Source organism: Myotis daubentonii, chromosome 1 (genome assembly GCF_963259705.1).
Source record: "Myotis daubentonii chromosome 1, mMyoDau2.1, whole genome shotgun sequence".
In the NCBI taxonomy this organism is placed as follows: Eukaryota; Metazoa; Chordata; class Mammalia; order Chiroptera; family Vespertilionidae; genus Myotis; species Myotis daubentonii.
Window position 1 is genome coordinate 37,752,840 of NC_081840.1, and position 16,861 is coordinate 37,769,700.

Below are 16,861 nucleotides of genomic sequence, written 5' to 3' on the forward strand. Positions count from 1 at the left end.
AGAGTCAAAAGAGCAACAAAGACGGGGTCCGAAGATCCCTTCCCACAGCCAATTCCAATCAGCCCTTCTCTCCCGGGGTTACCTGTGCTCAGAGCAGACATTCCCAGCAGGCATGCCACACACAGCAAGTCGCCAAACCAGACTGCACTAAAGGGCTTCCAGGGGACTTACTTGTACTTGTGCTGGTTCCGATCGTATTGATTGTAGTGGGGACGGATGAGGAGGAGTAGAGGGGCACATGGCCGTTCTCGCACCCCAGACTTTTGTCCTGCCAGTTGGAGGCGTTGATGCAAATCCCAGAATCCCGAGAGTTCTGCCACCCGTTGAGCTTGTCGTCGGAGTTCTGTCTTTGGTGATAGTAGTGTGTCTGCCCATAATCCACAGAGTCTGAGCGGCCTCGGTTCTGGCCACCGAAGCTGGTTGACGTGCGGTCCTCCAAGTGATTCAGCCACATGGCTAAAGCACTGCGGTCTTCCAACGAGGTGGCCGGATGTATCAACGCATAGGACAGCAGCTGCCTACTCTCCTCGATGTGCTGGTTGTGTTCGATAGAGTGCGCCAGGATCTTGGGCAGCAGTTTCATATACTCTACTTTTGCGTCGAGGTTTCCTGGCTTCAGCAAAGGCAGGTGAGTTAACAGGAGGGAAATCACTTTATCCTTGGATTCCTGTTGCCATTGGTTAATGATTCCTGGAAAGGAAAACAGGCAGGGCACATAAGTAAACAAGGCCACAATGACACAGAACACCACACGGCAAAGAGAATGCCTGTGGGTTAGCGTCCCCATCCAGGTGCTCTGACTAAATTTTCTCAAAACAGCCCATGCATCAGATTGGATAACTGACAGATTGTCAGAGGGCAGTGCCTTCAGGAAAACATGGAACAAACGTTCCTAGATGTTTTTGGTCCTTAATCTACTTTTCACTCAGGTCTCCAAAGAGGCTGCAACTACTTTGGTACAACCAAACAGAATTACAACCCTGGTTTTTGTTGTTGTTGTTGTTGCTTTCTTTTTCTTAGACATCTTCTGATAGATGGGGGAGGAGGAGATACAGAAGACAAAAATCTCTATAAAAAAGGCAAGTTTAATCAAGGGTCCATATACTGGAGTCCTTGAGGATAAGGCTGCTTCCCACCCCTTCCCCACCTCCAGATGTCTGTGGAAAAGTGGTTTACATCCTGGTAAAGGCACCTGTGTGAAATTGGTAAGACTTCTGAGATGGAGAAATATGTCAAGGAAAAAAAAATGACTCCCCTCATCCTCGTGAAGTAAGCCTGCACCTTGCTCCTAAGAAGCTGACTCAGAAAACGACTGTGAGCTCAGGTCTCAAAGGAGCAATGAACTCAGGCTCCACTGCTGATCACGTATGGAAGCTAGCTTTCTCTATGTATACAAGGTCTGTCTGGTTGTCTCTATTGTGGTAAAATATATGTAACATATTTATCATTTAAACCATTTTTTAAATACATTTTTATTTATTTCAGAGAGGAAGGGAGAAGGCTAGAGAGATAGAAACATCAATGATGAGAGAGAATCATTGATTGGCTCCCTCCTGCCCACCCTACACTGGAGATCAAGCCCGAAACCTAGGCATATGCCCTGACCAGGAATCGAACCGTGACCTCCTGGTTCATAGGTTGACGCTCAACCACCGAGCCACACCGGCCGGGCTAAATCCTTTTTAAGTGCACAGTTCAGTGGTATTAAGTCCATTACAATGTAGAGCAACCATCACCACCATCCATCTCTAGATCTTTTTCATCTTCCCAAACCAAAAGTCCATACTCATTAAACAGTAACTCCCCATCCCCTCCTCACCATATCCCCCGGCAACCACCATTCTTTCTGACTCTGTGACTTTGACTACTCTGGGTACCTCATATAAGTGGGTTCACACAGTATTTGTCCCTTTATGACTGGTTTCTTTTATTTTGCATAATGCCTTCAAGGTTCATCCATATGAAGATCTGTTTCTAACACACTCAAAAGGATCTCTTCAGATCAAAACAAACCTGCTGACTTTAGGTAAACATGGATATACAATGCACTTCGCCTTGACTGGCCTTTGAGAAGTAGCTTGTCCTGGGGACTGAGCTATCCACAGGACCTTCGGCCACAGGAAAGAAAGCTCTCTTCTAGAAAAGTCATTCCTGATACCTGAAAAACTCAACTTGATGACCCTACAAGGAGGGGCAGTCCCACTGGCTTTCACGCAGTATCTGCAGGGTTGAAAAAGGGTTTCTGGGATTGAGCATAAGGGCTTCAAAATTCTAGAAAGGCAGAAACATATCAGAATAAGCTCCAGAGGCATCACTGACTAAGTTGCAAATGCAACAGCCACGTACTCTGAAGGCCTCTCAGGACCACAAGGGTGTATTCGGAGAAAAGTATCAGCAAGGTATGTAATGAAAAAATGTGGGTTTTGGAGTCAGGCAAACCTGGGCACGAATCCCAGATCTGCCACTTAATTTGCAGTGGAGCCTTGGTCAATTGATTACTTAACGTCTCTGAGCCTCAACTCTCTCATCAGTCAAGAGTGTTACCAAGAGCATCTGCTCTCCTTGTGTTGTAGGATTAAATGAGGTAATGTATCAAAATAACCATTCAAGTACTTGATGGTGGAAATAATTCCTTCTACTTGTCTCTATATTAGTCAGGCCCACAGTAGAGTGATATTGGGTGGTTTTGGATACCAAGTTTTTAAAAAAATATATTTTTATTGATTTCAGGGAGGAAGGGAGAGGGAGAGAGAGATACAAACATCAAAGATGAGAGAGAATCATTGATTGGCTGCCTCTGGCACACTCCCTACTGGGGAGCAAGCCTGCAATCCGGGCATGTGCCTTTGACCGGAATCGAACCCAGGATCTTCAGTCTGCAGGCCAACACTCTATCCACAGCCAAACCAGCTAGAGCTGGATACCAAGTTTTAAAAATAATGGACCAAAGACGACCCAGCAAAGGTCACAAAACCTCATTAGAGTTGGAAAAGGGGGACAAAGTAAAAAGGTGAAAGGCAATGGGGTTATTGAGCTTACAATTGAACAATATGAAAAGATGCTTGACTCCTCTCCAGTAGAGATCTCTAAAGGAGATGAACAGTCATTTGGAAGTGGAAGTCTTCAAATTGAGGCAGGAGAGATTAAAATGGGATGTGGAGAAGAACCAAGTGCCAGAATGACAAAAGACCCAGAGGAGTCTCTAAGAAAGGCTCTACAGTCTGTCCTGGGGGCACGAGGAATAGAACTAGATGGTCTACAGAAGTGGATAGATATTGATATGGACTATGGAATTTCACATATATTCAAAGTTAAAAAAGGAGGTGAAATTAATTTTAATGATAAATGTTATTTAATCCAATATGTCCAAATATTATTATTTCAACTTGTAATTAATCTAAAGTTATGGATGAAACATTTTCCATTCTTTGCTTTGTATGAAGTCTTTGAAATCCAGGGTGTATTTTACCACCAACAGCACAACTCAGCGTACACTAGCCACAGCCGGAAGGCTCAGAAGCCATGCGTGGCTGTGGCTACTGCACTGGCTTGCACAGTACTAGAGACATTCAGATGGGAAGGCGGGTGGGAGGGTAGAGATGACCTCGGCAGGTCCCTCCCAGCTCCCTGACTATATTTAGCTAACTGCCACCTGACACAAGACAACCTTCATGCATCCCATTAGGTATAGCCTCCCTTTTAAAGTCGCTCTGGGAGATGGAAAAAGCACCAATTCTAACTTTCTCATCAGTACATTTTCAGCAAACCTGGCTTGTTATAAATCATGAATATGCTTGGGATGAAGACAAAATCTCTTCACTAAGCCCAAGTTGCTCGACAGGCACTGGCAAGAAGCAAAAGGGCCCAAGAGGAAGATGAACCCACGTCCGACGCCAACACCGATCAGATGTGTTTAAAAATACAATTTGGGAACAACCTTGAATAGAAATGCACGAGGCTCAAGGAACTCCCTAGCTTTCTGCTAGGTCACTTCCCTGTTTGGATACTGTCCCCTTCCGCAAAAGGTCAGTCTAAAAAAAAAATCAGGAACAAAAACAAACCGTAAACAGGATTCAGAGTACAAACTAAACATGTTATGCCCGCGAACCTCTCTGCCAGGTATTAACCTGGGTTCCAGAGGAGCAACAAGCACCGCAAAGAGGAAAGGGACACGAGGGGCCGCTGCCCGGTCCCGTCCAGGCCTGAATCAGTTCTTTCTCTGTCCTTGGGACAGTGCTGGGACGGGGTGGGGCTGTGATGTGACCAGGAAGACAACTATGACTTTGTTTACCTGCCGCTGGGAACATGGACATAGGACTGCCTTCCGAGGGCCAGCTACACCGACTGGATCAAACTGTTTCTGTCACTGCCACAGCGGCCAGGCTGCCAGCTGACAGGACTGAATGTTTTCTGCACACCACGTACTCTTCTAAGTGCTGTCATATAATTTATTCACTGAATCCTCACCAGAACCTTGGGCGGTAGGTCCTACAGCAGCCGTGGGCAAACTACGGCCCGCGGGCCAGATCCGGCCTGTTTGAAATGAATAAAACTATTGAAAAAAAAGACCATACCCTTTTATGTAATGATGTTTACTTTGAATTTATATTAGTTCACACACTCCATCCATGCTTTTGTTCCGGCCCTCCGGTCCAGTTTAAGAACCCATTGTGGCCCTCGAGTCAAAAAGTTTGCCCACCCCTGTCCTACAGCTTTCTCTTACAGATGAGGACACAGAGGCACAGAGAGGTCAAGGAACTTGTCCCAGGCCCCCTCGCTGGTGAGATGGCAGAACGGGAGTATGCAAAGTAGCATAAAGATGCATAAGGGTTATCATGCTAGAAGAGCTTGAACATGCTAAATGCAATTATATTTATACTATACTAGAGGCCCGGTGCACAAAAATTTGTGCACTTGGTGGGGAGGGAAGTCCCTCAGCCCAGCCTGTGCCCTCTCACAGTCTGGGACCCCTCGGGAGATAACACCCTGCTGGCTTAGGCCTGCTCCCGGGTGGCAGAGGGCAGGCCCAATCCCTAGGTGCAGCCCCTGGTCGGGCTCAGAGCGGGGCCGATTGGGAGGTTGCGATGCCACCCTCAGTCACGCTCAGGGTAGGGCCGATTGGGGGGTTGGGGCACCGCCCCCTGTCACACTCAAGGCAGGGTCGATGGGGAGGTTGCGGCACCACCCCCTGTCACACACAGAGCAGGGCCAATCAGGGGGTTGGGGCACTGTCCCCTGTCACCCACAGAGCAGGGCCGATCAGGGGGTTGGGGAGCTCCCCCTGTCACGCACAGAGCAGGGCCCATCAGGGGGTTGGGGAACTCCCCCCTGACACACAGAGCAGGGCCGATCAGGGGGTTGGGGCGCCGCCCACTATCACCCACAGAGCAGGGCCGATCAGGGGGTTGGGGCGCTGCCACTCTCACACTCAGGGCAGGGCCGATGGGGAGGTTATGGCTCTACCCCATCACACACAGAGCAGGGCCCGTGGGGGGGGGGGTGTTGGGGCGCAGCACCCTGACACACACAGAGCCACAGGGCGCTCAGGGGGTTGGGGAGCTCCCCCCTATCAGGCACAGAGCAGGGTGGATCAGGGGGTTGGGGCGCCTTCCCCTGTCAGGATCAGAGCAGGGCCGATAGGGGGGTTGTGGCCCCGCCCCCTGTCACACACAGAGCCACAGGGCGATCAGGGGGTTTGGGCGCTGCCCCCTGTCACGCTGATCCCGGTGCCTGGAGGCCTCACGGCTCCGCTGATCCCAGTGCTCGGAGGCATATTACCCTTTTACTATATAGAATAGAGGCCTGGTGCATGGGTGGGGGCTGGCTGGTTTGCCCTGAAGGGTGTCCTGGGTCAGGGTGGGGGTCCCCACTGGGGTGCCTGGCCAGCCTGGATGAGGGGATGATGGCTGTTTGCAGCTGGTCACACACCCTTCAGGGTAGGGGTCCCCACTGGGGTGCCTGGCCAGTCTGGATGAGGGGCTGAGGGCTGTTTTCAGGCTGACGGGTGACTGAACAGCTTTAGCTCTGAGGCTCCAGCTCTTAGGCCTCTGCTGCTGAAAGCAGATATCTGGTTTGTTTCGGTTCTATAATCGAAACAATGTATAACTCCAGCTCTGAGATCCGGGCTCGCTGAAAGCAGGTTTCTGGGGTTTTGTTTAGCTTCTATATTTGTTACAATGTTTCTTAAACTGCAGGCTCAGAGGCCGGCAAGGCAGGCGGGGAACGTTGGTTTCCTCCGTCACTGAAGCAAGCAAGCCTCATGTTAGTCTCAAGCTGCCTGGCTGCCGGCCGCCATCTTGGCTGGCAGTTAATTTGCATATCTCACTGATTAGCCAATGGGAAGGGTAGCGGTTGTACACCAATTACCATGTTTCTCCTTTATTAGATAGGATGTAATTACATAATACATAAAATATATAATTATACACATATAACATATGATTAAGTATACAATTAGTGTACTAATATTATTTTTATAAATATAATACAAATATATTTACAAAATAGATAGATCAGAAGAGTTGGTCAGCTATGGAAATAGAGGAAAAAAGGCGTTACAGAGACAATGTAGGTGATACCTATTGTGGTTTTAAAATATGTGCACAATTTCCTTGACACTCTTCTCCAAAAGGTGGAGCCTACTTAATTCCCTTCCCTTTAAAGGAAGGCTGGACCTAGTGAGTCACTTCCCTCAACTAGAAAGTAGCATGACAGCGTGTGACATCATGAATTAGGTAACCAGAGGCACTGCAGCTTTGGCCTTGCTCTCCTGGGTCACACACTCTGGCGGAGGCCAGCTGCCATGCTGTGTGGAGCAGCCCAATAGGGAGGGAGCTCTTGCTGGTGAGGAGCTGGGACCTCCTGTCACCGTCCAGTGCCAGCCGGCAGCCATGGGAAAGGACCATCTTGGAAGCAGAAGGCCCAGCACTGGTTCAGCCTCCAGGTGACTGCACTCCAGGAACCCCGAGCCAGCACCATGCGTATTCCTGATCCACGGACTGCGTGTGCTAACATGTTTATCGTTGTTTTAAGCTGCTATGCTTTGGCTGCTTTGTTATGTGGCCAGAGATAAGTAATACACCTATCCGAGTGCCCCTCTAGGAAAAAGGAAGTTTAGGCATTTGGCTTTGAGTAGTTCAGTCCTTTGGGCCAAGTCATTTCCACCATGAGATGAACTCATGAAGCTAACCTATTGCTGCTTAGCCTCACTTAGCCTCCCTCAGCCTGATTATCCATTCACCAAACAACCTTAGGTCTATGATTTAGCTTCCCAGGTACCTTCAGGGAGAGAATGAACTGATCACACAGACTTGATGTATTTCTAGATTCTGTGATGATGATTTTTCAGGGCAACTTAATACTTGTAAATGGTTTCTGATTATGATTTGGCTTCCTGTGGTGGCCTTGCTGTGCTGATTATATGGACTTTGAGTACATTTGGTCCCTCTGATGATGGCTCCTCCTGTCAAATTAATAAGCCAGCATTGCAGGCTCTACTTCCTTGCTTTCTAGTTAGTACAGAATCAATCAGTCTCTCAGAGCATCCCCCAGGGCACTGACGAGAGGGAGTATCTCCACCTGCAAACAGAAGTCAGGTCCCACATGTGGGGACTTGGTACATAATGGCTCAGTCCTGCCAGCTGCCCACTGGCCTTCTCTGTGGCATCCACACCACCTTCCAGAGAGAAAAGAGCTTTTACTGAGACGTGCATTCAATGGATTCTCCTTACTGGAGAAGACCCAGGAATCCTCAAAATGGTCAATTAACCGATCACTTCTGTGAGGCAGTGTCTATTATTATCCAGCCCAACATCGTTCTGTTCAGCAGACAATCTGGAAAAATTGAAGCCCAAGAACAGCAAGGTTTAGTGATGCCAACTCACCTCTATTAACTTTCTCTGAATACTTTATTATTTCTCTGGATAAAGACCAGAGATGTTACGAGCTTGCTGGCTGTTTTATGAAGGTAAAAGTTAATGATTTATAATTTATAAACCAGGGACACAGGAATACTAAAAAGAAAATCTTAGAAGAGCTATAATTAAAGGCCATTAGGATTAGGAAACTGTCCCAATGATTCTTGGAGTGACAAAGAGTGTGTTTGAATACCAAGTCTGGTATTATTACTATACAATGGCACTACACAACACTATGTCAATGTTTAAGGGCTCCAGTTGTTAGTAAATTACCCTTAAATTGCTATTTTATTATACCCTTGTTTTTGGTTTAATGATATTTGGCATCTCACAAGTGTATTTAGGCAATTTGCTCATATGAGAAATGTCTGGAAATTAAGTACACACATCAAGAAATATATATATATTAAATAAATGTGCTAAAAGGAGGGAATACTCATGGGTCTTCAATGGTCAAATGTTCCTTGGAAGAATGTGTATTACAATCCTAGACATATCATGTAATAAAGGCTTCTAAGCAGTGCAATTCCGCACAATTCCAGGACAGATGGCCAGCGGTAACACCTCACACCATGTATTTGGAGTTGACAGGACACGTGGGAAAAAAAAATCAGGGGGAAAATGGCAAATGCCCATGGCAAACAGTGGAATTCTTATGATGGCACCTTTACTTGCCTATTGTCTCCCAAGGTACTCTCTTGAGCTAGAGATGACTAAAGAAAGAGCCCCATAATTTCGTGGATCCCTGCAAGAGATGTGGTGACGGGGACCCAGATGCTATGGAGTGACAGACACAGCTCCTGCACTTGCAAACAGTGCTTGGCCAGGTACAAAGGATTAAGAAGATAGGAACCTTCTCCCTTTTTTCCAAGGAGGTGATTGCTGGCTTCTGAGGCGGCCCCCTGGTTTTCACACCCTGTGTACTCTCTTCCCCTGTGTAATCTGAGCAAGTCCATGTGATCAGTAGAGTGTGGCGGGGGTGTTCTGAAATAGGTCATAAAAGGCCCTGCAGCTTCTATCTCGCTCTCTTGGTTCACTTGCTTGGGGGAAAGCTAGCCACACCAGGAACCCTGGGAGAGGCCATTGAGGGAGGAACTCAGGCTTGCTAATAGAGCCAATACCAACTCCAGCCATGTGAGTGAGCCACCCAGAAGTAGAGTCTCCAACTTTAGTCATTCTCTTGACTACAACTTTGTGAAAGACAAAACTTAAGCCAGAACTCCCCAGCTAGACTGTCCCAAATTTCTGGCCCTCAGAAAACTAAGATAAACGTTATTATGTCAAGCCATTAAGTTTTGGGGTAATTTGTTACACAAAAAATAACTTGTTTAAAAATAAACCCCACTCAAAATGCTACTGCCCTTTGAATTCACTAGAAAAGGCAGGGATCTATGTAGTGGATTCCATGGCCCATTATAACCACTGGAGCTTTCTCTGAGAACATGAAGGTTGTTAGGTGCTGGTCATTCAAAGACACCTGACTGTCCTCAAAAGGCAAGAACCAGGCAACTTTGGTCCCGAGAGACACCTACAGTGACCCACTTACTGCTCCAGAGGGATCTGGTCATCTCTTTAATGAGGATTTTCCATCTTGGTCACCTTTCTCCTGGGTATTACTGGCATGGTTGAGTGATCAAGGTGGCTCTTTTGCTCCAGAAGGACCCCAGGTCAACAGTGAACTAGTCCTGAGATCTCATCTAAGGGCTCAAATTAGGGTTGGGGTTCACCTTCAGGCTTCTAACCTCTGGCTATGACCAACTCTCGTTGGTCTGAGGCTGCCCATTCCCAGCAGGCACATGAAATAGGCCAGCTCCCCAACCCACTTGCCTCAGTTCTGACCTCTGGCCTTCCCTCCCACATTTGTACCTGCAGCCCAGGTCTCATTCTGAGCTTCGGACTCACCTATCCCAGCTGCATCCTCCACATCTCGACTCAGATGATCTGAAAATTAACATGTCCAAACTGAACTCGTGTTCTTATTCACTAGATATGCTCCTTTGTTGTTCTTCCATCTCTTTAGTAGCTCAGGTTGAAACCTTGGAGTATCCTTGACCATCGTCCATCGTTTCTCTTACATCCCATGTTTAATCTGTTGGTAAATCCTGTCTGCCCGATCTCAAAAACAGGTCCAGAATTTGTCTACCTCTCACCAAGCTTCTGCCTTCTACCCACTCCGACAGTCTATTATCAATGTAACAACCAGATGATCCTTTTATATTAGAATATAAGCCATGCTATTTCTCTGATCAAATATTCTGGTGGTTTCCCATCCTATACTAAGTAAGAGCCATACAATGGCCTATCAGCCCCTCTGTGATCTAGACCCCATCCCTGCTATGTTCCTCATTCATTTTAGTCTATCCTGGCTTCCCTGAGGTTCCTTTAACATTCTAGACACATGCCTACCTCCCAATCTTTGCCTTTGCTGTTTCCTCTAGTTGGACTGCTCTTTTAGTTCCCCTCTGTCTGTCTTCTTGGTGAGACCTCCTCTGTCCACACATCACCCTCTCACCCTACACTCCCTCATCCCTGCTGCCCTGCTTTATTTTTCTCTATAGTACTGATCATGTGACCTGCTGTGGACCATTTGTTTTCTGTTTTTCTCTATTAGACCATAAGCTCTATGAAGGTAGTAGAATTGTCTCTATTTTTCCATGTAATAGCATTTCCTTATTAATCTCATTTTTAGTGGCCCTATAAAATCATGCCAGGCATTTTGTATAATAGTGGTTTATTAGACTTTAGGATTTCTTACTCCAAATCTTAGGCACTTCCTAGAAATTTCCTTTAAATGAAGACCAACTGACTGGGTAACCTGCAAATAAAGGGTACCAACTGTCACCCAAAACTGTTCAGTCACCTTTCTCGTTTAACTCTGGAGAACTCTGATTACTTTTAGAAGTCAGATAAAAACAAAGAACATACAAAGGAGGAAAATAAAATGATTTTCAAAATCTTTACTACACTCCCCTTCTCAATATTCTGTTTAGGATGGAAAATTTCCCCGTGTGCTAGAAAACAAAAGCATAATGGGTACTTTTCCTGATTGTAACTGACACCAATTAAAGTAATCTACATGACAAAGATTTGAGTGGCTGAGACAGCAGAATTAAATGTATTTAATACACTCTTTTGCAAACATCTGTTGAAGAAAGAAAACCAATGCCAATAGCTTGTGTTAAGACAGTTGAGTGTCCAAATGTTTTTAGCCACAAATGATTATGTTCTAACTAGAGGCCCGGTGCATGAGATTCATGCACTTGGGGCGGGGGGCGTCCCTCAGCCTGGCCTGCGCCCTCTTGCAGTCTGGGAGCCCTGGGGGGATGTCCGACTGCTGCCAAGGAGGAACAAGAGGCTCCCACTACCACCACTGCGCTTGCCAGCCATAAGCCGGCTTCTTGCTGAGCAGCACTGCCCCTATGGGAGTGCACTGGCCACCAGGAGGCAGATCCTGCATTGAGCGTCTGCCCCCTGGTGGTCAGTGCGCATCATAGCGACTGGTCGTTCCACCATTTGGCTAATTTGCATATTAGCCTTTTATTATATAGAATAAAACCTCATAGGAACAGGTCTCCTAAGGGTCAGATAAATTAGAGATGAAGAGCAGGTTACCTTACACTTGACAAATGCAAGACGAATCCTTGCAAACCACATTCAGCTAGTTTTTTCTACCATATCCCCTCGGAGGAGAGGCTATAAATGTTGTAAAAGCAGGACACTTTCCCACTCCCTAATCTTCAGTGCCACTCTCACGCCCAGACCACCATCAACAAAACCCCACAGACCACAAAATGACTCTCCAACAGCATTTCAAAGTGATGAATTTGCAATCCTCTTGCCGTCCTCTCAAAGGAGAAAAGCATGCTTTGTACTACTACAGTAAGTCCTCGTTTAACATGGTTGATAGGTTCTTGGAAACTGCAACTTTAATCAAAATGACGTATAATGAAACCAACTGTACCATAAGCTAATTGATATAAATAAGAGTTAAGTTCCGATGGCAAGTTTCTGGTCACAAATATATCACTAACTTCTAAATTAAGACCCAAAATGTTTGTCATATTAAATACTGAAATAAATGTGAGCTATCCATACACTTAAGAAACATTATTAAAAACAAGCAAAATCATTTTTTTCCAACCTGCTTGTTCCTGTTCAGGGTCATGGGTGACAGTAGCCTATCCCAGGAGCTCAGGGTGCAAGGCAGGCACCAACGCTGAACAGGACGTCCTTCCACTGTAGGGTCACTCCCACTCATACCCACCCATACTCACTCATGCTGGGACAATTCACACACCAGTTCACCTCACCTATACGTCTTTGGGACGTGGGGGTACCCACAGTAAATCCACACAGACATGGGGAGAATGCGCAAATTCCACTCAGATGGTGGCCCCGGCCAGGAATTGATTTTTTTCCCCTCATTAACATTGTAACAAAACAATGTTGAGCAAAATGATGTTATTCGAGGACCTGCTGTGTACTTAGATTCGGGCCTTGTTCCATGAGAAGCACTGGAAATGCGAGGCTTGAGGGGGCACACCGTGGTCCATGTAGCCTAATTGCAATAATATTTGTTAAGGAATTCCAAGACCAAAATCCTTGGCAATGTCCAGACAGAATCAACAAAGGAGCGTCTTGGGGGGAATATAAACAGGTCAAATCACAAAAGAGTAGTTCGTGCTCAAACCAACAGGCCAAAGTGAACACAGACACTTCACACAACGGTTTTATAAACCTCCCAAAGTCGGGAAAGGGTCAGCGTGAGCAAGTTTCACCTCTGACAACAGGGAGCCATTCTACGTCTTGAAATGAGTGTGAACTATTAAGTCACCAGGTCCCACACTTTCTAAAATAATGAGGATGTTGCTCAACAACTTATAGACAAGATTTCCCACTTGAGGGATAAGAATCTACAGTATAAGTGTGAATGTAAGGGCCCTGTAATGTGTAACTATGTAAGTATTGTCACCAAGGAATACCATATATATATATATTCCTAAAAATATGCATGTTAGAATAGTTCATAGTAAAATTAACATATCACTCATTTAGGTATGAAGTCTGAAATACATGTACAAATTATTCTACAGAGGAGAGAACAAACAGTGTTGTGAAGGCAGGATATTCAAATCCATGGCCACAAATTAACTGTTACTGTATTTGAGAAAAGGGCCTAGTCAACCGCACGAGGACAGAGTTGGGTGACCTGCCCCAGGATATAGCCAGTCCTTCTCTCTCGTTCTCATTAGGACAGCCCTGCAGAGGGAGTTAGAGGCACACCTCCCTCTGGTTCTCTTGAGCCATCAGCCAATTCCAGGAACTTACGCAAAGTAAGCAGAAAAGCAGCTTATTATCTATCACCTGTTACTTGTGCACCCAACTCGTTTTCAGGTTAGTAGGTCTGTGGACGCAATCAGAATATGATTGTTCTGATTTTTTGAGAAGGGGAGCTACTTTTTTTTTTATTGTTGAAAGTATTACGTATGCCCCCTCTTTCCTCTCATTGACCCATTCTAGCCCGCTCCCCTCTCCCTACCCCAGGCCTTCACCACCCTATTGTCTGTGCCCATGGGTTATGCATAATAAGTTCTTTGGTTGATCACTTCCCACTCACCCACCCATCCTCGCCACCTTCCCTCTGAGATTCTGCAGTCTGTTTTATGTTTCTATGTCTCTGGATCTATTTTGTTCATCAGTTTATTTTGTTAATTAGATTCTACATATGAACGAGATCATGTGATACTTATCTTTCTCTGACTGGCTTATTTCGCTTAGCATAAGACTCTCCAGGTCCCTCCATGAGGAGCTACTTTTTTAGTATCTAAATTCCTTTGGGACAGTGGGGTAAGTAGGAGAAAAGTTAGAAAGGACAATGGTAAAGAATAAAGTTCTATAATCTAGAATGAGAATGGCCGAGGTCATTTCCCTCCTTCTAGGCATCCCACCGTGAAATCCAATAGACCCTGAGGTCAGTGGCTAGACCAGAATCAGGACTAACCAGATGAGGACCTGTAGCTTTAGCAGACTTTGTGGGAATGTTGCAGGGGGGACCAGAGCTCAGAGCTATGATGCCTCTCACTCATTCTTCCTGAATCTCAAACATACTAGCTAGAATTCTAAACCAAAGGAAGACAAAAATAGCGAGAGGACTCGGGCCACACTGGTCCAGAGCTGGGAGTGACGGCAGTGACCTGTTTTGCTTTAACCTGGCTTTACACCACCACCTTTGGAGGTGGATATATTTATTCATCTATTAGATATTTATCATTAAGGGCTTATCAATGTCTATGGCTAGGATATGCCTTTTGGATGGGGTGTGCAGGGTCAGAAATAGCCATGGGAACAGTTTTGTATCCCATGGAAATGTCTGCAATACAAAGAATTTGGAGCGAATCAAACCAGAGGGGGAGAGAAATAATTTAAGAAGGTCTCTATTTATAGAACTAACAGGCAGCTCTGTAAGGAGTAACTGCATTCTCTAGAGTAACCCCAGAGCCTACAGCAGACCTCCAGCCAGCAGCCAACATATAAGGTATAGGAAAAACATGAAGAGCTTCATTGATGATCACCCTACAAATGGAGTCTTAACCTTTAGCTGTTTAAATCTTAAAAGAGATAATTACTTATCATTAAACATTCTCTGCTATAGATACACCCCTAGACATCCGAACCCTCTCCCTCCTGCCCCATACCATTACCCATGACATGGTCTAAGAATCTACTTCTCTCCGTAGATCCTATTGATCTAGTCTGGCTCTCACTGCCTTCTCTCCACCATACAGTCTAGCTCGATGACATACATGCCTGTGCAACACTGTCTCCCCAATCAGACCCCACTTTAAGGGCAGGGACAGTGTCTGCACTTGTGTCCCCTACTCGCTTGCCTGATCATGCAGCTTACGGGGCCAGACTGGACAAAGGTTACACGCATTTTTCCATCATGGCTGATGACACAGCTTCCTCTGCCTCTGGTTAGGGTGCCAGTGTCAGCAGCAGAGCCGTGGCTCTGGTCCAAGGCAGAATGGGGAGGGACACTGACAGAAAGTGAGCACCAGCCTCTCTTAACAAGTGGGTGCTCCCCACTGTCTTCACATCAGCCCCTCCCTCGGCCCTCCCAAGGCCGTGGCCCTCTAAAAGCCCCCATCATCTGCACTCACACCTGGACCCCAAAATGCAGGTGACAAGTACCTCGATGGTCTTGGGGCTCCTTTCTGGGATACTCACATCCAAGAACTGTCGGGGTATCACGTGCTTTAAGTGGCTTGAGGAGAAGGAAAAGAAAGATAATACAGCCTCTAGTGATTGAGAGCACAGATTCTAGCTGTATTGTCTGGGTTTGAACCCAACCTGCCATTTAGTTAGCATTGTGTCCTTGGGCAATTCACTTAACCACTCCACACACTTCGCTTTCCTCTCTGGAAAGTGGGATACGTCATAGGATTGTTGTGCGATTTGGATTATTTGATCTGCATAAAGCATGGGGGCCACTGCCTGGCCCATGGTGGATACTATATAATTTCTCCTGACAGTTACTATCACCTATGGGATCGGGATGATACTCTAAGGAGGGGAAGGGAAGAACGGGAGAGCCAGAAAGGTCTAAGGCATTGGTTCTCAGAGTGTACAGTAGGTAACACATCTTGGAACCTGTTAGAAAGCAAATTCTGGGACCTCCACCCTAGATTTTCTGAATCAGAAACTGTGTTCCAAACCCCTCAGGCGATTCGGATCCAGACTTAAATGTGAGAACCACTGATCCAAGGAACAAAGAGAAAATCATGGCCTCCAATTTCCAGCTTTGGGAAGATCAGCAGGCTGAGGCTGATGTGAAAAGCAGGTGGGAAAAATAATTTTCTACCAAGAGAATGGTAAAGAGAAATCAATTCAAAGAGTGGCAAGAACTTACTTTTAAGAGGAAGCTGTTGGATTAAAAAGAAAGAATAAGCGAGCAAAATATCATAGTATTTCCAGGACAGGGCTGATCTTTCAAGCTTCCCAATGATAGCAATGCCAAAGGAGTGATAACATCTACTAAGGCTACACAGGGGAGCCACCATTTGGCCCACAATAAAGTCTGACCACGCCGGAGGCAGCTGAGGAATAAAATGAAGGGAGACTGGCTGTCTTAAAGCATCTTTACCACAGAGCCATGGCCTCTGGGATGCTGTGCTGCTTTAGGAGGAGGAGCTGGACCACAAAGCCAGAGCATTACCTCTAAACGGTTGCTCCGGAGAGCCGTTGGGTGAAGTATCAACTCACGGGTCCGACGATGAACCACGAGACATGCAGCAACGGGCGTAAAATTCTCTTGATTAGAGGACCATAATATTTCGCTGCGTTTGGGGGGGAGGTCACAGAGGCTGTGCAGGTTGTATGGAGCTGAACACATTACAGTTGAACCAGATGTTAGGTGAAAAAGTTGTGAGTTGATGGAATTATCACACAGGGGATTGCGCCATCTCCTCCCTCTCCACTTTGTCCTCCTTTTCTTCCCTGCTCTGGTGTCCACTGGGCACAGCTGGTCATTATTGAGTGTCCTGCTGGGTATTGTGATGTCAGAGGCATCACCCACAGTGGATGATGCCTGAGGAGAGGCTAGCAGCCCAGCCCTGTGTGGAGACATGTGGCCCTGATCTGTGTTCCTGTGATACCAACCTCCATCCTTGTACCTAATAACATCTCGCATCTCATCCATCTCCGGAAGCCCCTATCCCCCCCTCCCCAAACCAACAGGATGCTTTTGGGAAACAGAGTCACAGAGAAACTCACCCGAGGTCAGATGGCAATACCTTGGAAGGGCCATGAATGGTGCCAGAGCATCCTGACCACAGTCCACCCCAGTCCAGGGGACCCGGCTGCCTTTTATAGAAAGTTTCCACACGCCTCTATTCCTAACCTCGATCACAAGCATCGCCCATCCACATGCTTCGGGCACCAGCAGG

At 46.4% G+C, this 16,861-nt stretch overlaps 1 protein-coding gene across 7 annotated transcripts in view; it reads right to left on the bottom strand.

Moving 5' to 3' along the window:
- Positions 1–16,861, bottom strand: part of SAMD4A (sterile alpha motif domain containing 4A) — a 216,029-nt gene that overhangs the window by 83,283 nt on the left and 115,885 nt on the right. For all 7 annotated transcript variants that reach the window (XM_059695406.1, XM_059695400.1, XM_059695424.1 and 4 more), the window contains one exon: positions 172–690. In XM_059695406.1, the coding sequence (XP_059551389.1) occupies positions 172–690 (519 nt within the window). The remainder of the gene's footprint in view (positions 1–171; positions 691–16,861) is intronic.